Source organism: the organism of the source record quoted next, unplaced genomic scaffold, assembly GCF_019419815.1.
Source record: "Pyrus x bretschneideri cultivar Hongxiangsu unplaced genomic scaffold, Pyrus_bretschneideri_v1 Contig33, whole genome shotgun sequence".
NCBI lineage: Eukaryota > Viridiplantae > Streptophyta > Magnoliopsida > Rosales > Rosaceae > Pyrus > Pyrus x bretschneideri.
The window spans coordinates 1,956,913-1,980,265 of NW_025999646.1; the positions used below are offsets into that span (position 1 = coordinate 1,956,913).

The 23,353-nt window shown below is 36.8% G+C and overlaps 3 protein-coding genes across 4 annotated transcripts; 2 read left to right on the forward strand and 1 right to left on the reverse strand.

Moving 5' to 3' along the window:
• The first annotated feature begins 2,476 nt into the window (after window positions 1-2,476).
• LOC103944183 (mitochondrial arginine transporter BAC1-like) lies at window positions 2,477-5,109 on the forward strand. 2 transcript variants are annotated; one of them, XM_009354605.2, is made up of 8 exons: window positions 2,477-2,831; window positions 3,313-3,455; window positions 3,606-3,707; window positions 3,913-4,017; window positions 4,092-4,190; window positions 4,263-4,451; window positions 4,546-4,644; window positions 4,730-5,109. In XM_009354605.2, the coding sequence occupies exons 2-8, from the start codon at window positions 3,372-3,374 to the stop codon at window positions 4,862-4,864; spliced, it is 813 nt and encodes a 270-aa protein (XP_009352880.2). In that variant the 5' UTR covers window positions 2,477-2,831; window positions 3,313-3,371; the 3' UTR covers window positions 4,865-5,109. The 2 variants fall into 2 exon arrangements, with proteins under 2 accessions (XP_009352880.2, XP_009352878.2); XM_009354603.3 differs by having other exon boundaries at window positions 2,479-2,831; window positions 3,366-3,455.
• Window positions 5,110-5,555: 446 nt separating this feature from the next.
• Window positions 5,556-7,453, reverse strand: LOC103944181 (squamosa promoter-binding-like protein 3). The gene is made up of 2 exons (XM_009354602.3): window positions 6,974-7,453; window positions 5,556-6,023 (listed from the first exon to the last, which is right to left on the reverse strand). The coding sequence occupies exons 1-2, from the start codon at window positions 7,372-7,374 to the stop codon at window positions 5,900-5,902; spliced, it is 525 nt and encodes a 174-aa protein (XP_009352877.1). The 5' UTR covers window positions 7,375-7,453; the 3' UTR covers window positions 5,556-5,899.
• A 13,320-nt stretch (window positions 7,454-20,773) lies between these two features.
• Window positions 20,774-22,946, forward strand: LOC103944189 (dof zinc finger protein DOF1.4). The gene is made up of 2 exons (XM_009354615.3): window positions 20,774-20,934; window positions 21,136-22,946. The coding sequence occupies exons 1-2, from the start codon at window positions 20,866-20,868 to the stop codon at window positions 22,201-22,203; spliced, it is 1,137 nt and encodes a 378-aa protein (XP_009352890.1). The 5' UTR covers window positions 20,774-20,865; the 3' UTR covers window positions 22,204-22,946.
• Window positions 22,947-23,353: the final 407 nt, after the last annotated feature.

Consider the following 23,353-nt stretch of genomic DNA (forward strand, 5'->3'; position numbering starts at 1 on the left):
AGAGAAAGGTCTCGTTAATTTAACTAACTTAAATCACTTGTCTCTTAGATCAAATACATTCCTTGGATTCCCTTATTGCTTAAACACAAGATACTATAAATAGTGATTAACAATAAGCTTTGCCCTTCTATTAAACATATAAAAGTTTAACACAATAAGTATTCCAAAAAGCTATTACATCAAATGAGTGGCTTTGTGGGCATACTTCCAACACTATAGCCCTACAATAAATTATATTTTAATGAACAGTGCTATATCATATTTTATACCATCTTCAACCAAGGGGCCCAAAGGGTCATAGGCCAAACATACCCATTTGACAAAAAAACTATCTCCAACCAAGAGGGCCGAAGGGCCATAGCTCATAGGCCAAACATAATTTATTATTTTAATTAAATTAATCTACCATATTAAACTAAGGTTCTCAGACATATTTTGAGTGTCACTTGTCGCTAAATGAATAAGCCCTCGGATTTCTTATCTTTATATAATCTCAATAATTTTTTGAATATGATTTCGAGTGACATGTGTTGTTGACATGAGTAACTCTTCAGATTTCTTATCTTTATGCAATCTCAATAATTTTTCGAATAAGATTTTGAGCGACATGTATAGTTAAAGTGAGTAACTCTCCAGATTTCTTATATTTATGTAACTTTAATAATTTTTCAAATAGGATTTCGAGTGTCACGTGTCGAGTTGTAATTGGTTGTGCAAATTTTAGATAAGATTTTTATCTACGTGACACTTTTTATCTTCAGCTTTCAATGTTGTAAGAATGGTGTAGGTATTTATAGGAAAACAAAAATTAGATTTTATTTTTTTTTAAATTCGTCCAAAAAACAAAAATCAAATTCCAACGATGACCTGACGGCATCATGATGTTAGCTAGTTGGTGTCATGCTAACGCCAAGTAGCCGTTGACATTCAAATGTGTTGAGGTGGAGGGCTGACAAAATATCAAGCTTGACATTCTGGCGTAAAAGGGCTGGTTGGAAATGGCCAGCCCGCTGGTATGATTTGGGAATTTGGATCTGATGGAGCCCTCGATTAGAAACGATTTTCGTGTAATTCCTGAATTATTTTTAGTCATATGATCATTTGGCAAGGTCGGTTGGAGATGACCTTATTACACGAAAGAAGGGCAGTCGATCAAGAAACTTGTGAAACATGCATCCTCGTCATCCTCCTCACTTGATCACCAATATGTGCCTCGTCCTCCTCCTCGTCCTCCTCTTTGCCCCTGCCACCGCATCCATGTTCTTTCCCTCTGTCGTCGCATCCACTTTATTTCCCTCTGCCGTATCGGTACTACGTTGCTGCGGTTGTTTTTATCCCGTTGACGTCAGGCACCCCAAATGAACACAGCTGGCGATGTTCTCCATCTCCGAGTGCAACAAAAAGCAATCGCCATCACGGCGGTCAGTTCCCCAGAATATTCGTTGGTTTTCCACCATCTGGTTGGAGCCGAGTCGCAGGTCGTAGCAGGACATAATCATAAGCTTTTGATCAGGGCGGTGAACGAGTCGTTGCCTGCAGGCAGCCCACCTCTGATTTACGAGGCTACTGTCTGCGAGTGTTCCTGGCAGAATATTAAGGAATTGAGGTCGTTTGTTGGAGTAGAAAATTCATTTATTGATGGATTATGGAACAGTATGCTTCATGGAGGGAAGGATAATGTCTAAAGTTCGAGCTGCTTTTAAGTTCATAATTTTTTAAATTTATTTGCGAGTATAATGTTAGTATATGTTTTTACCAGTTTACTTATAATTTTACATGTGAAATGTTAAATTCAATATTCTTTCCGAATTCAAATATGGAAATTTTACTAGCAATGATCATTTAACTTTAACTCAATTGGAGCGTTAGTTTTCAACTAAAAATTCGTAATTATTGGTTCCTGAACTCATCAAACCGTGCAACTTTGGTCGTTTTTGTTAACTCCATCAAAATAGTTCTGATGAAATGATCATTCATACAATTAGGTTACAGTTGAGGGACCATTTCTGCAATTGAGTTAAAATTAAGAGTCATTGCTCTAATTTAGTTAAAGTTGAGGATCATTGATACAATTTTTTTCATTTTGATTTTCCATATATTCGCCCCTTGATTATGTGACTTATTTTAACGAAAACTTTGACGAAATTGACGAAAATGACCATAGTTACACGTTTTGATGAGTTAAGAACTAATGATCACATATTTTTAGTTGACAGAATCATAGCTTCAATTCGGTTACAGCTAAGGGACAACTGCTACAATTTCCTCTTAAAATCATGATGAGAAATTCAAATAGATAGATACATATATATACATACAATGGATGAATAAATAAGTTACGAATTCGCAATTCACGAAATTTAAACATAAAACGTTTCATTTCTAAGTAAAAAAATATCACTAAACATAATACCAAACGACACAGTTAAGTATATAGATTGATTCGTGCACATTTTATGCAATTTTTGAATCGCTAAGAGGATTATCCAGCAAGAACAAATATAGGTAAAGATGTTATCTTTTGTGACAGTGGGTCTGAAAGTCACATCGCACTCACCAAACCAAACCCACGACTGTATGCGGCGGTCATGAATACTGAACCAGACACTTGCCTCTCGTCTCTCAGGTCTTAGCTGTTTCACCAAAACTCCACAGTCAAAGAGTATTACGGACAAGGACACCATGATAAAATCCCAGAAATAACACAAGGCAATTCGCAGAGAGAGAGAGAGAGGGAGATGGCGGATAGTTCCGGTTACAAGGAGTACTTGGCAGGCTTGATTGCCGGCGTGGCCACCGTTGGAATCGGCCATCCCTTTGACACCGTCAAGGTAAAATCACATTGTTTGATTTTGTTAACTTTCAGTGGGTTTAAAGATGGTGAGGTTTACTTTAATGGGCATTGCGTTTAATTTCATTTCAATTGTAATTTGATAGAATTTGGAAGTAAAATCGATGAACAATGCCAAAGTTTAATTTTGGGAATCTGGGTAATTCAAATTTTGACTGAAAATGTTGGATTGGTTTGATATTAATGAAAAAACAAAATTTTGATGATATACTAAACTTGGTTTTAGTAGCAACTTACAGAGCTTAATTTTACTTTTGGTAGATATACATTGTTGGCCTGTTTTCTTATTAGCTTAATATTTTGTTAAACTTACCATGGCCCAAGCTGTAATCTTTCGATTAATCATCGTCAGCATAGATGGTGCTTTCAGGATATTGTTTACGTTGAAGATTATCTTTTGTGTACTCTGAGAATGGATGAAAATTGAATCATTTCTCTTATTTGTAAAATTGTGCCTTCAGCTATGGTCGTCTTGAAATCGAATTTCTTATGCGTGGAATACTTATTGAATTAGGTAAAGATGCAAAAACACAACACTTCAGCACAAGGGATTACGTACAGGAATAGTTTGCATTGTACTGCAAGGATACTAAGGACTGAAGGGGTATGATTCTGAACTTTCACATGTTAGTTATCTCTAACGTAACGATCTAGTGTTGTTTTTTTCTCTTTTGGAAAGGGTGCTGATGTTATAGAATTTGAACTTTCGCATTATCCTTTCCAGTTGAGCTGACTGATGTTGGGTCCTTGACAGATTAAAGGACTTTACAGGGGGGCAACATCATCTTTCGTGGGAATGGCTTTTGAGAGTTCACTCCTTTTCGGCATGTATTCCCAGATGAAACAGTCACTGCAGGTTTGAACAGAAACCAAGTGGATAAACTTTGTTGCTGTTTGCAATGATCTGGATAATGGCCTCTGTTAGATGCAAGATTATGAACCAGTGATGCATGATTATGAACCAGTTTAATGACTTTATCGATATGATTTCTATAAAGATATTGTGTATCTGTCATATGGTTCTGATGTGGTATTCTTATTAATCCTAATGACACTTGAAGGGAAGTGCACAAGGTGTAGGGCCACAGCCCCAGGTCATAATTCCATCTGCAGCTTATAGTGGAGCAGTCATCAGTTTTATATTATGCCCGTCGGAGCTTGTGAAGGTAAGCGGAATTGGAGGGTTTTCATATTGTACAGTTGCTTTTTGCAGTATGCTTATTACACTGAGCTTTTCCAGTGTAGGATGCAAATTCAAGGCACAGACTCTGTGGTTCCAATGTCCAGAAGATATGGCAGTCCTCTTGATTGTGCCCTTACAACTGTGAAAAATGATGGGGTGAGAAAATACTGTGCTTTCTGGCCAGCATAATTTTTTGATGATCTTTGTAGCTGATGGAATGCTTTTCAGGTCAGAGGAATTTTTCGAGGAGGTTTTACAACATTGCTAAGAGAAGGTATTGGGAATTCAGTCTTTTTCAGCGTTTATGAGTATGTCCGCTATTTCATGCATTTGCAACTGAGGTCTGCTTCACCCGACCACAGAAACTTGATTGATGTGGGAGTTGGGATTGCTAGTGGAGGCCTTGGTGGTATAGCTGTATGTATCTTCACAATTTGTCCTTCTCTAGTACGCATGTTCACATTTAATTCCACTATTTTAAATTCTCATTTTCTTCATTCCCTACTTCCAGTTTTGGTTGGCTGTTCTACCCTTGGATGTGGCAAAAACCATAATTCAGACGACTCAAGATAAGAATTCTTCGAGAAATCCATTTTATATCCTGAGCTCGGTAAGAACACCTCCCTCTTTCCCCCCACCCCCAGCCCCCAATATCTAAATGGACTCAAACGAGCCTTTTCTTTTCTCCTCTGTAGATTTACAGAAGGGCTGGATTGAAAGGATGCTATATTGGCTTGGGTCCTACTATTGTTCGGGCTTTTCCTGCTAATGCAACCGCAATTGTCACCTGGGAGGTGGCCATAAAACTATTAGGCATCAAGCGCGACTAAGGATTCTCTTCTCTACAACAACCAAATGTGTCTAACCTATTTGGCAATTCCTGAAGCACATTTAGCCAGAGAAAATTCTTTCACCCGGACGAACTCCTAGGATGTACTGTGCACTTTTTTTTGAATTAAGGAGTGCTTAACATTTTTCTACAAGAAAATGTTTGGTGATTGTTGTGAGATTGTTTTGTTGGATCCTTTCCAATTGTACTGATTGCGGAAAAGTTTGTATCGACGGATTTCACATATTTGATTGTAGTTTCTGTCAACTGAGATGAAATAGAAACAAAGCATCCAAGAGATTGCTGCCGAACCCGTAATGAATCCATTTTCTGGTACTACAATTCGTCTGCCTCTGTTTTGGTTGCTATTTTTCTGTGTTTGCTTTTACAATTTTTTGAAGGATTGAGCGAAAGAAGGTCCGAACATTGCTATGTCAAATAGTAAATTCGATAACCCTCCCGACCCATCACACCCAAAATTTACAGGTTTACGTTCTATTACGAGTGAATGATGGGTTCATATTTGTGGCTATACTAGCATCAACAAATAATGTACACGTTATAATATAATTAAATTGGTAACATTACTTAACAGTGTGACAGTTCATTTTCCTTTTCCATCATCCGTAACATATAAATGAACACTAGTTTAAGAGTGAGAGCTTGGAAAAAGATATCATGATAATGCATGCTGAACAGTTGAAATACTGATATATTAAAGCATGTGAAGAAAACAAGAATCATCATCACCAACTGAACAGATCAAACAATGTAGGTTTGTTTCAAATTACAGCCAAGAAATGAACAACAAACATTAAGGATGGAAGTTGTGCTAGCAAAGAAGCTATGCATATTTGTTTGGTTACAGATCAATGCAAGCAATTCTTCCTCGAACACATACAACTAAAAGAGAGAGAGAGAGAGAGAGAGAGAGAGAGAGTTCACTGGTGCATGATCAAGGCTGAGGGTTGACAGAAGAGAGTGAGCATAAGTGGAAACAGGCATCTACGTGAAAGGATTATATATATCTAATTACTTAATTAGACGTGCCTCCATGTCCATGGTATTCCGATGAAGTTTTCCGACGCCGCTCATTGTGTCCAGCTAATCGCCTGCGACAACTCCTTTTACTGTCATCAAACTCTGATAGGCTATGAAACCTGTCGATGCACCACCATTCATTCATTATTCGAGTCATGAGTGTGCTTTTTAAAGTGCAATTAAATGCACCTTTCTAAAACTGCAGTGAAGTTTATCAGCGACGTATCGACAATCTTATTGTCCGTAAATAAACTATAAAGTCACACTATCAACAATATCAATAATATCGATGACATATTCACTTTAAAAAAAATACAGTTAAACGCACTATAGAAAAATACATATATGTGTGTGTATATATATAAGTTATGCAGTTCTTTATATAAATTTAATGGTTCATGAAATTAACAGAAATTATATGTCTACATGAATAGTAATTAGGCAACAGTTAAGAAAGCCTTTTAGATTATCTCCATATATAAGAAATGGCATGAAATTGAAGGTGTGGGGTTGTTGCTGTTCCCCCTCCTTAACGCCATTTGACAAGTTTAATTCATACTGATTCTGTGACCTACTACACATCAACTCTTACCTTTTTGGTTAACCAAACTATAAGCTATTTGGGAACCCTTTGTTTTGAAAAGACTTTTAGGGTTTGGAAAAACGGAAGACTTATCATGAAACCCTACATTTCACTGCAAAAGAGCTTTCTGTAGGGTCGTTTTTTTTTTTTTTTTTTTTTTTTTTTGGCTTGATAAATAAGCATCCACATGAGAGAAGAACTCATATAGATGAAATTTGAGAGAGAGAGAATTTGAAGGTTGTCTAAATGTTTAAGAAATAGGGTTGTTATTGGCAAATCTGAAAAGGTCCTTTTGTACTCTAATTTTCAAAAACATGAGAAAAAATTTATACAAAGAGTGCACGAAGACAATTTTAGAGTACCGATAACAATACCTAATTAAAACGCAAAATTTGATAACATTAACCAATATAAGATAGAACATAAAGCAAGAAGTGAAATTCACAAAACCATGGTAGTTGAAAAAGATGGTTCTAAAATTGTTACCTGCTACATTGCTGGCAAAAACGCTGCCGGAATCCACCCACAACTATCGACGAAGCCTTGGCATGAACATCACAGACCTTGTGGCGGCGGTAGTATTGCTTTAGATCACTCAAGTCAGCAGTGCAATTATCTACCTGACAACATGGCCCTGCCGTAGATCCTCCTGTACCAGATCTTCCCCCTGAAGGAGTAGCAGCAGTACTATTCACCATCATCACTCTTGTTCTCCCCTCATCCTCACCATACACAATTGATGGTCTCCTACTCCTACTTTCTTCCTCCTCCTCCTCCTCCTCCTCCTCCTCCTCCTCCTCTTCCTCTTCCTCCTCCTCCTCTTCCTCCTCCTCCTCCACCTCGTATTTCGACATGGTCCTCTTTCCATGAGCTCTGCCTGAATCCATATTTTTCAGACGAAGAGAGAAGGCAAGAAATAAGAGAAGTGACGGAATAGTCAAAGGAGAAGTAGACTAAAATGAAAACATTGATCATAGATTCATACAGCAAAGGTGTAGAAAAAGGAAGAGAAGTATGTGTGTGTGAGGACCACAAGTTCCATTTTGTTCCCTTGTGAGCACAAGTGTAATAGTGAATTGTAGCTCTAAAGCCTAGATTAAAGCCAAATTTTATTTACTACAACAACACATCATCTACATATCTGATGTTAACACTACAACAACACAACCAAAATTCAAGCTCATGACCACTAATTAACTTTTTTCTCTCAACCTAACCTCAATTTTCACCCTTAATGCTCTTTTAGAGGTGTTTCGCCATAATTTCATTTGGAAAATCACTTTGGGTAATTTTATGGAGAAGCACCACTTATAGAGCATGTCTAATGGTAAGGGCAAGGGTCATGGGCTAAAGATAAAATCTAGCCTCCCAAACTGACATCATTCATGAAATCTATCATTTCAAATTTCCTTGTTCTAACGATGAGAGAGGCTAGAGGCTAAAAAGTGTTAGTTGGCTCATTTTCATTGGCTCCCAATATTGTCCTAAATTGCCCTCTTAAGAAGTCTTGGGCAAGATCTAGGGCTAATTTGGCCTCACAACTAGCCTTGGGCTCCAACTAGCTTAGGTTGGTTCTTGGTTGGGTGCATAAGAAAGCTTTTCTTTGCAACTTAGGGCTCGATCTTCTTCTACCCTAAGCTAAAAGCTATGAGTTAGATGTGCTCTTATATGCTTCTTCTCATTCCAAACGATCCCCTAATTACTAATTATATAAGGTAGCCACAGGCACGAATTAGGTCACTAAATTTGGGGTTGACTGAGCCATCTAGGTGAGAGACGAGCAATTTTTCAGTGTGACTGGTATACGGGATGTTACATCACGTATCATTATATAAATGGTGGGATATGTGTGCTAAAAAGTTAATAACTTAAAAAATAAAATTTCCCACCACTTCTATTAAAACACATGATGTACTATTTGTGTTCTTGTCACAATTAAAAATTTCTTGTGAGAGACGAGGAGGCTAGGGGTGAGCTAGAGCTAGGTTATTTCGTAAGAATATTTTGTAATTTGAGGTGGACTGGAGCACACATAAATGTGTGTGTTCATGCATGTGTGACTATTGCGCCATCTAATTTTCATATGAACAAGACTTGGCTACTGAAGAATCAGCAGCCCTTCCTGCTGAGAGCCAATCACGGCTGAATATGTGTCCAAGTTATGATTTTTTTTAATCACAACTTGGACACGTGTTGCGCCATGATAGGCTCTCAGCAGAAGAGGCTACTGATTCTTTCAGCAAGAGGGGCTGCTGATTCTTTTAACAGCGAAGTTAAATCCTTTTTATATAGAATAGAGTTTATGTCTAATCCAATCATGGAGCAAAAGGTAACTACACATGTTGGACTTGGATCAACCTAATCAACAACCCAATGGTTGTACAAATGAATTTGATTTGTACATCTGTGATTTTGTTAGAAGCCTAAAACCCTATAAGCCAGTCATATATGTGTGTGTGTGTGTGTATATATATATATATATTAAAGAGTTAGGTTTAACTATATATATTGACAGTCTTTTTCATACAGAGTGCGACGAATCCTTCATTTACATTGTATTATTGGAAGGTGAAAGTGAAAGAGAAACCCTATATGGTCCAATGATGTAGCAAGAGTGCCCTATCATGTTTTGACACATATGGTACTGTATATTGTCTACTATTTGGTGTCCTTCGAGTCTCGCTCATATTTGTTGGCCCCCTCTTCCCTTTCTTTTCTTTTCACACTACATTTTATGGTGTTAGCCAACTGGTTTTGGACGCGGCTTCTCTGCCTTTCCAGTTTCCAAACGCTCTCAACTTCTTTTATTTTGTACTATCACGGTTAAATCACGTTAACATTTTATATTGATTTTTTTTATAGAGATAATAAGACAAAAAGAAATAGTGATATAAAATGTTGACGTGGCTTAACCGTGACCGCACAAATAGGAGGGAATAAGAGTGTATGAAGTAGAGAAGCCAGGTCCACTGGTTTTTGCAGCAATGTATGTTAGCCAGCTGCTGTCGATCTTTCTCTATCTTCTTGGACCACACAGTACTCGACTATACGTTGTCGTTTGTAAATAGGAAAAGGTCCCCCTCTGTACGATCCAACCGATGAGCAGGTTCTTGTGCAACATAGAGCATGGATGGGCTTATTAATGTATTGCACTACATGCAAATCTAATGATCTTTTGATTGTGAACATAAAATTAAAAAAAAATGAGGAAGAGTCTTGCACCGACCGACTATGATCTCTTCTTTTGGTTACCAACTGAGACGGCACATACTTAACAATTACGATACTTACTGTACATGTTCAATTGTGTCCAAATTCGTAGAAATAGATAACGTATCAATTGGGATTTGAAAAGTGGCTAGGTTGCCCTAGCATATGAAATTTAAAGGTAGAAAACTTATATAGTGGGAAAGAAAGAATGGAAATGTTTTTTGAATTTCCTCCAAACATGTAGACCTAAATAATTGAGTTTGAGTAGATAAATTAGTGGGCGAGGAGCCTTCTGAAGAAAGGACACACTCACAGAATGCATGCACCATGCTTTACGCATCCCATCACATCATTTTCCCCGACTTTGATTTTTGTTTTTGGACTTGTCGATACGCATGGCATGAGAAATTGAGAACGACTTCTTTGTCGTGACTTTCGATACACTAGTGTGACATTTCAAACGAATAATATGTTATGTCAGGTACTTCTATGTTCACAGATGATGTTGCATTTGGGCCCCATCTAGTCCACTAGGGACAAAAACCTTAGCTGATCCAAGATTCTTGACCCATTTTTGTTAGCCTTACACTCTTAGCCCAGTTTTATTTGGGTTACAATCTTACATGCAGTTCCAACCCAGTGGTGGCGAAAGTCATGGAGCCTTTCTTGTTAGGCAAAACTTGCTCGACATTGGAACCAGTAGTCATTGCGGCCTCAATATATAAGGCAAAAGTTGTAGGCCCAAATTATCCCAGCACAAATATGCACCTAATTAGAGGTCGGGGACCACACAATGTGGAATACGCTTGTAGAGTTACCACTAATTATAGGGCCGGGTTAGAGGCTTCTCTCAGAAGGATTGGGGTTCAAGTAATTATTATATGGTGGTCTGTCAAGTAATTCCACGGTCCACAGAGAGGTCACACTTATTTTGAGGATAAAAGATTTGTACTCAGATCATAACGACCCACGCATATTATGCATGCATTGAAATTTATTGCAAGTTTAATAATAGGTAGAGAAAAATTTGGCTAGTTGTCGAAGAGAGTTGTGTTTTTATACAAACAATTTGTGGGAGGGGGATATTGAATTTAGAATTTCATGTGCATGGATTGTGCTCTTAACCAAACTCAACTATAAACTTCTTGTAAAGAGAGATTTTGTAGTAAATATTTGTTATTGATCATATTAACCATATCATTTGAGTTTTTTTTTTTCCGTGAAAAGTTAAAGCTATAAATTTGAGTTTTATTATTCAATTTACTTAATGTTGAAAGAATGATAGCATCATACCAATCAAAGGGTGATTTTGTTAATATTTAATTAGAGATATATTCCCGACCAAATGTCCAACCTTTGCATGTCACGAAGGTTGAAGAAAGGGTTAATCACACCTAAGGACAATGTTTGGCATAATTACCTCTCTCTCATCATAATTACTTCTCATCACCATGCAATGCATATCCACTAATCACATTTACACAATTAGTTAAACATGATATATATCCTCTTTAATTGAGGAGAAAATGAGGGGGGTTGAGGGTGAGACACCTTGAAGTGCTATAGTACCACCCTCACTATCATAATCAGCAGGATCGGCGCTGAGGGGGTGCAAGTGGTGCTATCGCACAAGGCCCCCAAATCGGAAGGGTCTCTGATTTTTCAATTTTGCATGCATATACGTATATATAGTAGTAAGTGTAGAATATTACAAACTTGAGTCTTAGCGCAAGTGGAATTATTGTTTCTTTACATCGGCCTAGGGGATGGGTTTGAAACTCATCTCCATAATTTTTCAGTTTATATTTTTATTAAATGCATAAGCTTCCACAAAATAATATAAAAAATATACACAATAACATGAAAATTTGAACCCTAACCCTCTAAATAGTTAAGGAAAAACAATACGCCACCTTTCCACTTGTTGATTTGTTAAATTTATTTGTGCTATTAGAATTTATAGAAGCTCAATTCAAAACTAAAATTATTATTTTGAACAAAAATATAAAAAAATAAAAATTTTAGTACTTTTTAGGACCTCCAATTCACTTTCACACAGTGCTCCTGAAATCTTAAGGCCGGCTCTGATAATCAGATGTCACTAGCCATTTGTCCATTCTGAACAAAGTCAAGCCACAAATATGTGTGCAAGTTGTGGGGAGTCAGCCATGAAAATGAACTGTCTCGTAACCAAAAAAACAAGTGTTGCATAATGATAATATTGATGTTGAAAGATAGGTTAAATAACCACGAACTCTTAATCTAGCAATATTTCCGTCATGCTTCGGACTCGGAATCGGTAGAAAAATTACCATGCACTTTGTGCACGATTAAAAATAAAATAAAAATTTGAAAAAATATGGGATTGAAAATTAATAAACTTCTCGGATATAAATAATTCGAAAAGGGATGTGCTATCCACATATCCCATTTTACTTCTTACACACCCTTTGTCAATTTCTGTCCGTTGATCTTTTTCAATTCATCCGATCCGACGGCCGAAAATTAGAAGGGTGTGTAAGAAGTAAAAAAGGATGTGTGAGAAGTAAAAAAGGGTGTGTGGATATCACATCCCATTCGAAAATCCTTAAATCCCAACTCATCTAATACAACATCAGAACAAAAAAGAAAGAAAGAGTGAGAGGTAAACAACAACCATCGTCACCCAATGAGTACAATATGTAATATGCAATCAAGTGATGTTGTTTTGCACACGCTAGAAAACATGATAAGTACATCAAAAGCTTTAGCTACATAATTCTATATCACATCATCTTTTTACATGTTAGTTATCCTTCATATAAATGTAACTCACCATGTGACCTCTAATGGTCTTTCCGCTCTAATATCTCCATGTGCAGTTTACATATATATCCCTTGGATAACCCAACACTAAAGTTCTCATTCTCCATGAACAACTCAAATAAGACTATAGAGTGTGTGTGTGTCCGTCAAAATATTAACACAAAATCAAACATGCATGCTTGACTTGAAAATAGATAGATATAAATCAATTGCCATGAAAATTAATCGTGAGCTTGCTCATGACACTTACCGAGATATAATATGTGCTTGGAAATAAACTTAGCTTGGTAATTAATACAGTTTTTTTTTTTTTTTTTTTTAAATGATAGATTTTGTTAGATTAGATATTAGATTAACTACCAACGGAGTTTGAACCCATACCGTCATGCACTGGCTTAACACATTTCTACCACTGTGGTAAATGATCACTTATGATAATTAATACAGTTAAGTATTACTAAAAAAATTTAAAACAGATTAGTATATATTGTCAATATGCATAGGTACATGCATAAAACGTCCGCCTTGGTAAAACGCTCACATCCATCAATAACTTATCCTAGTTAAAAATAATATTCAAACTAAAAAAGAAAAAAGAAAAAAAGAAAAAAGGGGAATCTCACAATTTCTCTTCTTAATTTAATAAGAGATTTCAAGTTCAAACGAGACGTCTATTTCTAGAATTTCTTATCAAGGAGCACCAAAGTCCAATTGACGAATGTAGGTTTATAACTTTATATTATTATTGTTATAGTTTTGATTAATCATACCCACTCAAAATAAATGTTTTTTTGTTTTGTCGTTGATTTTCCTTAAGCAGTACCGTTCGTAATGGACAAAAGAGTTTAAGAGCAACGTAATCATATCAACGTAAGATTACCAAACCATATATAGAATTATGAAGGAATGATAATATGTGATTTACAAATCCCTCGATGCTCTTTAATTTATGTGCATTCTCTTATAATAATATATAGGGTAAATTACACTTTACCACCTTAGGTTTGAGATCTATTGCAACCTCGCACAACATTTTAAAAAAAATTCACTTTCATACCTCACCTACTATTTTATTTCAATATAATACATCCGTTACATTTTCCATCAATTTATCCGTTAAGAGTTCATGTGGCTGCTAAGTTTGTGCCACGTGACAAATATTTGTTTTTATATATATTTAAAAATAATTAATTAAAGAAAAGTTATTTTGAAAAAAAAAAAAAAAAAAAAAAAACCAAACCCAAAACCCATCTCCCCCCCCCCCAACCCACCTCCCTCTCCTCCACTATCTTCACCTCCCTTGCAACCCCCCACCCCACCCTCACCTTCTCCCTTTCCTCCCTTTTCACCTCCTCGACTTTCGTCCCCTCCCTTCACCACCAAAACCGCAACGACAACGTCGTTGGGCCATCGCCTCTTCCGTTCTCGTACGAAGCAACAAGGGAAGCTTGGTCATCAGGCTCGAGTGCTCCACGTTGCTCAAGGCAATGAGAGATCTGGAAGTGGATTGGAGCCTCGTCGCAATAGGGGCTCGTGGGTTGGGTCGAACAGAGCATTGATGGGACGTGAAAGGCGTTGGAGGTGGGACGTGGCAGAAGTTGGTGTTAGTGGCGGTGGTGGGCTGACAGGAAAGAGAGATGGGTGTTGGGTGGGGGTGGGGGGTGTTGCGGGGGAGATGGGGTGTTTGGGTTACAGTGAAGGGGAAGGGCTCGGGGAAGAAATGGGTTTTTTTATTATCATTTTTATTATATATATATATATAAAATAATTTTTTATAATAGGATAAATTATTACAATATTTTAAATGTATAAAAATTATTATTTGCTACGTAGCACAAATTTGGCAGCCACGTCAGCATAAATGTGGATCCCATATTTACCATGTCATCACTTAACATATTTTCTAACGGATGTATGAAATTTAAATAAAATGATAGTAAATGTATGAAATTGAAATGTTTTAACGATGTTGTAAGACATTGAAATCAACCCCAAACATGAGGGGGTAAAATGTAATCTACCCTAACATATAAGAGGAAAAGCATGATCTGTTGACAACTTGTTAAGGATGAGTGATTGACCGTTCTCATTACCATTATGGTCTTAATTAACGATTTTTTGATCCAACATTATACTATAAAGTATAATCATCAACTAAAATACATTTTCACATAGAAGAAACCTCCATATATCAACATTGCTGCCCTAATCCATGTCTACCAACATACATGCAACATGTGGACTCTCTCTCTCTCTCTCTCTCTCTCTCTCTCTTCAACAAATTAGAAAATAAAGAAAATGGTTTAAGGGCACATCCAATTATGTTGACATTATAATAAAAGGTATTTAATTAGATTCTCTAATGACCTTCAAGTAAAGGCCATGTAAGTACGGCCAAAATTTTCCATGTTTCTGCAACTTGAATCTCATGTGAAGAAAGAATGGAAGTTGCAAGTGCTTATAAGTAGTTAGGTTATTCTTCATATTGCTAATTAGTTTTATGGTGGAACCTCAACTTCTTTCATGATATCAAGGTAGGTTGTCTCATGTGTAAAGCCCAACGGCCATATGTACTCCGCATCATCCTGTTTGTGGTGTCTATATACTAGGCTAGAAAATTCGCCATACATGAGGGGGCATGTTGAGAGTATGAACACATTGGAGAAACGATGAACCTTGCATGAGTTTATGAGTAGTTTGACTATTTTTCATATTGCCAATTGATTTTATGTTTAAATCTCCAAATCAGCATGCTTGCCTTTGGCTTAATTAGAAGTGTGTAATCCATCCATCCCCTTACATTCCAGTTGGAATTCATACCCTAATAAATTAGAAGAAAAAAATATCATCTTACCCAAAAAAAAGTCTCATAATTAAAATGCTCTAATAATATAAATCAATGCCACATACTGAAGCAACAATAAGGGAATGTGATGTAAAAGATTAGATCAAATCCACGATTGATACGTAAAGCCGAGCTGAATGAGATTATATGCTTGAAACGAACGTCTTGGTTGGAATTTAATACTTTTTCATCCCATAATCACTTTATTAGGCAGCAGAGAGAGTTGTTTGACTACTGCACCTTTAAACGGCATACAATATAGAAATAGAATCACATGCTGCAATTGCATGCAGTTGAGTACTAATTAATTTGGCACTCATCTGTATTATCGGTTAGTGGAAATGGAATTGTGACGTGATTAGGTCATCGATCTCCCAGCAGAATATGCCCAAGCTAGCCCTACCTGGGTCGTCGGTCATCATCATGTGTTTCTTGTTAGATTTTTAGATTGTCGGGCTCGTCCTATTCTAACGATATCGATACTGTCTTCAACTTTATCACCTGCCCAATCCGTTAGGTATGAGGTTTTACCATTAAAAACCTTGATATTAGTTAGAGTAGAGTAATTCTATTTAAACCCATTTGGTTTTCTTCACCCCACCGATGTGAGACTTTAATACTCCCCCTCACGGGTAACCTCATTTAGTGGTTCATATGTGGAGATCTACATCCGTAATTGAAACTCAGAGGTCAGCTCTATATTAAGAGTTCAGACTTGTTTCCTTATCGGTGACAAACTCGTTGGCTTGCACACAAGCTCATTGACTTGCACGGGCCCGAAACCTTGGGCTCTGATACCATGTTGGATTTTTAGATCGCCAGACCCACCCCACTCTAATGACACCGATACTGTCCTCACCTTTACCACCTGCCCAATTCGTCAGGCGTGGGGTTTTACCACAAAAGACCTTGGTTTTAGTTAGAGTATCGTAATTCTATTTAAACCCCCTTGATTTTCTTCACCCCACCGATATGGGACTTTTTAACATTTTTTGTAATTGTTCCACACGAGTCCATGACTCCATGTCGATGGGGATGACCTAATCTTCTTACTTCTGTGTAAAAAAGTGGCCACATTATCGTTGCATTACACAATTATCAGTACAGCTGCAGGTACATGATGGATGTATATCTGCAGTCGCCAAATGGAATATATATAGTTCTAGAAAGATTCCATTCGCATTCTTCCTTCCACATCATTATCTGTATTTATAAATTCCATGTATGGTATATTTCAAGATCAAAAATTAAATTCCAAAAGGAGGGTACTGATTCGATCCGCACCCCTTTCCGTGTATGGACAGCACAAAATCGAAGCAACCAAAGTTAATATGCCCTAGAATTATATGGAACTTTTTTTTTGAGGTTGAAGTCGAGATGTTGGCTTGATATATACATGTTGTTGTACATTTTTTAATAAGGTTTTTAACTGAATTTAATGGTTGTCTAATATGGTATTAGAATATGTTTCAAAAAATTCTGAGTCCCGAAGCCCTTATATTTTTTCCGACAAAAAAAAAAAAAAAAAAACCCTTATATATTTGTCTCTTCACTGATTAAGTTTTTGAGGTATACCCTCAATCGAAATAGGTGCTCATATAAATGATTTTATAAATTAACTAAATAGACAGAAAATCCATTGCAAGACGATGGAAATGGGGAGTGAGATCTTTGTCTGTCGACTGCAAATTGCATGGATTGCAACGGTGGTCAGCCTGTGATGGATACGGTTGGCTTGGATTTGATGCTCAGCTAATCCCCGTAATCTCCTCTCTCTCTCTCTCTCTCTCTCTCTCTCTCTCTCTCTCTCTCTCTCTCTCTCTCTAAAATGGAAACAGGTGGAGGAGGCTTCTTTCTCTCTAAGCTTTAAGCCTTTAGTGCGCTTTGTGTTTCTTTCATGTTCTTTCAAACTGGAATCTCTTGTGTTGTCCGATGGTGGTGGGGGTGGGCTGTGGCCTGCTGGGTGTGGTCACTGCCTCATCACTGATCTGTGACAATTGGTGTGGGTGAGTGGGACCCACTCTCCACCTATCCCTACCTTGACTACTCAAACCAGTCTCCATTCCTGTCATCTTGCTTTCCCTCACACTCACAACTGTGTGAACGTTTCTTTTGTTTAATTACCGTACATCACTTTTACATGTAAGATACATAAAATGAAAATTCCTACACATTGTTGTAGGAAACAAATTTGGCTAGTTAAGGTTATTAACTAGCGCAATTCTCACACCGAAAGAAATCATAATAGAGTTAATCAGTGGCGGAGTATGGGATCATAGGTAAATAGCTTCATACATCCATTATATGTTTACATATATATATATATATATATATATATTTGTGTGTGACCCATATATACAGCTGCGGCTTCTTATGTATGGTTGTAGATTTTCTTCTTTCTTTCTTTTGTCATTCTTTTTCTATTTCTTGTATGTGACCTTATGATGTGCAACAACATTTGATGAAAAAACCTCACTTGATAGGCCTCAGAAGAACGCAGCATAACTCAAGGGGTACCCACCTGAAGCTCGACAAAATGATTCAATGAAATTTTTATTTATTTTTACCAAAATTATGACCCTATTGTTATAAAACTCCGCCACTGAAGTTAACTAAATTCAAAATACAAATTGTCATGACGTGATAGGATACTCTTACTCGAGTTTTACAAGAAACGATTTCTTGTACTAATAAGTATATACCATTGCAATATATTAGAGAGTGAATATTAATTTACAATTGACCACCTATATCAATATGGGCACCCACCAGGACTATCAGTGGACCTCCAATATAGTACCTTTGTCCATGAGCTACAGCTACCAGCATTATTGTCATAATTCAAACCCAAAAAACTATTAGCAAACACCAACCAAAGTAGATTAAGATAATATCCATGTTTTGGATAACTATTGTTCATGAGGTGGGTGGCTTCAATTTTGGTTAATAGTAAAATTGGGTGTTGCAATTAAATTAACCAAGTTGTAGTTGTAGGATCTAAATTGCCTTAACGTGCCAGCAGCTACTTTAATTCTGTAGTAAAAAAGTCTTACACCAGATGATAGAATATACATGATCTCAATCTAGTAAAGAGCAGCAACATGCATAACATTGTATCCTGTAAGAGAGAGAGAGAGAGAGAGAGAGAGGTGATCACTGGGAGAAGAATAATGATGGGTTGTAAGGAAGGAGGAGAAGATCCCTTGGGAGACTACAAAATCCGCTTGTTCCCTCCTCCGAATGCCTTTTTCTTTTTAGGAGCCGATGAGCTGCCCTCCACATGCAATTCACTTCTGCTTCTGCAGCTCTCTAATTTTTTTTTCTTTCTTTTTTGATAGAAACTGCAGCTCTGTATGCTAGCTTTGGTTCGATTTCCACAGTTATATCTCTCCCTTCTCTTTCTTTGTGACACCATTAACGGTTTTTCTTTGCTTTTTTATTTCTGTTTTTATTTTTCTTGGTAATAAAGCCTGGTGGTCTTTGGTCTGTGTTCTCAGTAGTCTCTGGGATGTTGACCGCCACATGGTGCCCTCTTGTCTTTTTCTTTTTGGAGTTTCCACCAATTCCTATTTGGAATGAATATTTCCCGGACCTGGCTTCTCAGCCCTCCCATTTTCCATACACTTTCATCTCTTCCTACTTCGCGATCATGGTTAAATCACGTTAACATTTTATATTATTATTATTTCTTGTCTTATTATCTCTATAGAAAAAATAAATATAAAATATTGATGTGGCTTAACCGTGTCCGCACAAAATAAAAAGGGATGAGAGTGTATGGGAAGTGGGAGGGCAGAGAAGCCGGGTCTATATTTCCCTCCTATACATATGTTGTGCTTATTATAATCCTCCTTTCTATTGCATATAATCTCCAACCCTACCTACCATTAGTTCACTACATGCCTCCACAAGTTAGAGAAGACAACATAGGATATTAGTTAGGGTTGTTAGACTGTTAATCCGAACAACTGATTACGTTGATTTTCACAGCGCAATTTACGGATTATGGTCAGCAATTTATTCATGCAAAAAGACCTATAAATTGTAGAAAAAATATATATACAATTAATATAAAGGTAATGCTAAGACTACTAAATTTATAGACTAAATTTTGTAAATTAAATTACATAGAAGTTGATGATTGAATAATTACTTAAGCGTTGATAAACATGCTCTTTCATATTGGTGACAAATCATTTTGTTTGTAAATTTAATCTACAAGTTTAATCTATCTAGCATTACTAGTACAAATACCACTTGCCACTTTCCATAATTAACAAGATGATTAACATATTTGTAAGCTCGTTTTCATCCACTTTTTATAAGCTGCTATTGAAGAGAAATCATTTTCCACAATATGATGTCCCATCAAATTAATAATTACACAACTCAGTTTGGATAATTATTAAACTATTGTTGTGGAAATGGGGATAGGTAACATGTTGATACATGGGAGCTGAGGGTCATATATGTACTGAGAAATGTTAAGATGAGTCGTTTAAAAGTGGAATTTTCTGTCACATTATATTTTTAACATAATATTTTATAATATTAATAAGAAAATTTTTACATTGTAAAGTGATAAAAAATACATGAAAAGTCTCATTTTTAAGATCATTCTACTTAGCATTTCTCGTTTGTGCTATAGACTATAGTATACAGATACATACTTAACTTTATCAAATAAACAAAGTAAAAGAAAAGCAAGAAAGAGGAAGTGAGATTTTGCTACGAAGACCGCATCGGATATTGGACCTCTACTCTTTATCTAGTCTGCTGCTATCTCTACGCAAATTAAAGCAATGTATGTTGTTAATCATAGGAATGTGTTATTTAAACGTGATTAGCTTCAATTCCATAGTACAATTCTCTCTCTTTCTTGAACCTCCCGAATACTCATCTCCAACGTCACATTTCGAATGTCCTCAATATTCTCTCCCATTCTTTAATTCCAATTATAATATTCAAAACCGATTTTATACCACTACCATCACGTGAAATTAGATTCAAAGTAATTAACCCTTAATAACTAATTACAATTATTTAACTAATTCTCATCTAATATTAATCGAGTAATGTTATTTATATCATATTATTGTATCATATTTTCATACCATCTGAAGTGACATTTGATGTGGATAGTCATATCATTTGAATTAATTAGATTTTTAAATTTAGTTCATTATTTAATAAACTAATAATTAAGAAAAACTAATTAATTAAATGATGATTATGTTATACAAAGAGTCTTTTTCCTTTATTTTCTTGGGTTTTGCAAATTTTTCAAATGATATGATCGTCCACATTAGATGCCACCTAAAATGGTATAGAAATATGGTATAAAAACATAGTATGAATAACATTACTCATACTAATCAGACAACACAAATTCCCTCCCTTCCCCCTCTCTCTCTCATAGTCATAATATTTCAACTCCATCAAGAAAGACTCACGTCGCCACCTGCTCTTTGTCCGCTTACTCTTTGTTTCAACGATTCTCTTCTCAAAGAGAAAAAACATGTTGAGCAACTGTGATCATGAGAAGATGGCTCTACTCATCTCTTCAACTACTAACGAATGGCCACAGGTTCCCTTCTCTCTCTCTCTCTCTCTCTCTCTCTCCCTCTCTCTAGATTTCAATTATTAGACAAACCATGACACAACTTTTGTTGTTTAGCTCTTGGAACAGAATATTTCTCCTGTGATGTAGTTATTTTTACCCTAGCACCACCGCCTTAACCTTCTTTCTTTCTTTTCCTTTTCCTTCCTTTCCCTTCGATCTTTGTAGATGCAGCAGGATATTCAAATCGATGATATTCATCATCAAAAGGGCTTGAAAAACAACAATAACGCTATGTCTTCATCGACGTCGTCTCCGGCGAATCGGATAATGGAGAAACCAGGTCAAGAACAACTCCAGCTCCAACAGCAAGCCCTAAAGTGCCCTCGCTGCGATTCGTCAAACACCAAGTTCTGTTACTACAACAACTACAGCTTGTCTCAGCCGAGGCACTTCTGCAAGGCCTGCAAGCGCTACTGGACCCGAGGTGGGACCCTCCGCAACGTTCCAGTCGGTGGAGGGTGCCGAAAGAACAAGCGCGTGAAGAGGCCTGGCTCAACATCTTCAACATCATCAGCCATGGATGGAGGAACTCCGTCTTCTTCCTGTTCAGTTCCTAGCACCACTGCTGCTGCTAATAATAATAATTCAAACCCTAATTCACACCCGTCCCATATCGATCAAATCAATCCGCTATTTTATGGGTTGTCTAGTAACCCTTTTATGGATACTGCTTCAGGGTTTGATCTTCATCAGTTGAATCATCAGGCTCAGCTGGGATTAGGGTTTTCATCATCCTCAGGTACTAATATGATATCCAGTGATAATTATCGAAACCGGTTTAATCCCGCTTCAAATTCATCGCTTCCTTCCAATTATAGTTCCATGTTTAGTACTTCCCCATCCGCCACGGCTCCAACTGTGGCTTCTGTGCTTGCTTCTAAATTCATCAATGGCGGTGCGTTCAAAGATATTCAAACTAGAGGGCTTCATCAGCATAACCAATACTTCCAGTCCTTGCTACCATTTGAAGATCTTCAAATAGCAGCCGGAAGCAACGGCGAGGATGGTAGTGCCTCGAAAGACGTGAAAGTAGAAGATCATGGTGGCCAAAACAGGTTAGAGTGGAATAATAACAATGGCAGCAGTAATGTGAATGGTAGTATGAATTGCCAGAATCAGATCACGGAGCAAATGGGGCTCTCAGATCCTACTCTTTACTGGAACTCATCGACTCTCGGTTCTAATTGGCATGATCCGGCAAATCTTGGGTCCTCAGTCTCTTCACTGATCTAGCAAAACCCAACTTCATCGTCAACGTTATTTTTCGATCTCAAAACTTCCTTTTTCCTTAATTAGAGTCATTTTTAGGTTTTTAATAGTTGGTTGGTTATTGGTTTTTAGTGAATTGGAGTGTGGTTTTAGAAAGCCCAAGAAAAAGAAAAAAAAACAAGAAAAAAATCGGAAAAACTTGTAAAAGAAAGTTCAAGGGTACAGTATTGGAAAGAAGATGGCATGAGCTGGGATCGGAGTGATCATGTCAGCAGCAATAAGAGAATCAGCTTCTTGATAAGTTTTATTAATCAAGGGTTGAGAATCCCCCCTAAATTGCGCTGAGAGGAACCTCGGATCTTCTTCGTCTCACTGCCTCGAGTACTATCAACGATCATCATGATCATAATCGTAATCAACATCTTCTACACAGAGCTGAAGTCTCCTCCATTGGTGCAAACGGCTCCTCTCTAGTTCAGTAAGTTGGTGTGTTTATTTGGTATATGTATAGATGTGCATGACAATGTTTCCTAATTCTCATATGTATTGGTTATAATTAGCTAGGTTGGGGTTGGTGGGTTTACTTTATCTATGATGAGAAGGAACTAATTTTGTTTTTCTTCTTTTGTTCTTGGGGATGGTGTGTTTAGAGGGGAAACATGGGGTTAATTTGGTATAATGGTATACAAGAGATGGGAGACAATTGTTGTTTCAATGTGGGTAATATATGTTGGTTTTTCATTTATATGATGTACGTTTCAACTTAATTTGTACTTTTTAGTTGATGATATCATTAGCTGGTTTTGAATTTGAAATTATGTTTTAGAAGAATGCTGATATTTTCAAACCATTCACATTAAAATCTGAATCTATACTGTTTGACATGATGTTTCACGATAGCCACTAGGGATAAGGTTAGCTGTACAGAGTATGGGGTGGGTAAAACGCCTAATCGTGGCCAATAACCTCATTAGCTATTGATATGCCTTAAACAACTAATTTCAGTAACTATATATATTTCTCAGTTGTTGTTGTTGTAGTGAGCATGCATTTAGGCTAGCTACCATTGAGATTGAGTGAGGTTTTGTGGAAACTAATGTGAACCCCAAGAAAAGTAGATGGGTTGAGTGATCAAAACCATAGTTCGTATCTTGAAATTATTCTACGGGAGACA

Bases quoted from the DNA above. Each gene is read 5' to 3' on its own strand.
- LOC103944183 (XM_009354603.3), top strand. From the start codon at position 2,739: ATGGCGGATAGTTCCGGTTACAAGGAGTACTTGGCAGGCTTGATTGCC. The intron at 3,456-3,605 runs GTATGATTCTGA...GGTCCTTGACAG, and splicing joins GGATACTAAGGACTGAAGGG to ATTAAAGGACTTTACAGGGG. The intron at 4,645-4,729 runs GTAAGAACACCT...TCTCCTCTGTAG, and splicing joins CATTTTATATCCTGAGCTCG to ATTTACAGAAGGGCTGGATT.
- LOC103944181 (XM_009354602.3), bottom strand. From the start codon at position 7,374: ATGGATTCAGGCAGAGCTCATGGAAAGAGGACCATGTCGAAATACGAG. The intron at 6,024-6,973 runs GTAACAATTTTA...GTGCATCGACAG, and splicing joins TTTTGCCAGCAATGTAGCAG to GTTTCATAGCCTATCAGAGT.
- LOC103944189 (XM_009354615.3), top strand. From the start codon at position 20,866: ATGTTGAGCAACTGTGATCATGAGAAGATGGCTCTACTCATCTCTTCA. The intron at 20,935-21,135 runs GTTCCCTTCTCT...CGATCTTTGTAG, and splicing joins CTACTAACGAATGGCCACAG to ATGCAGCAGGATATTCAAAT.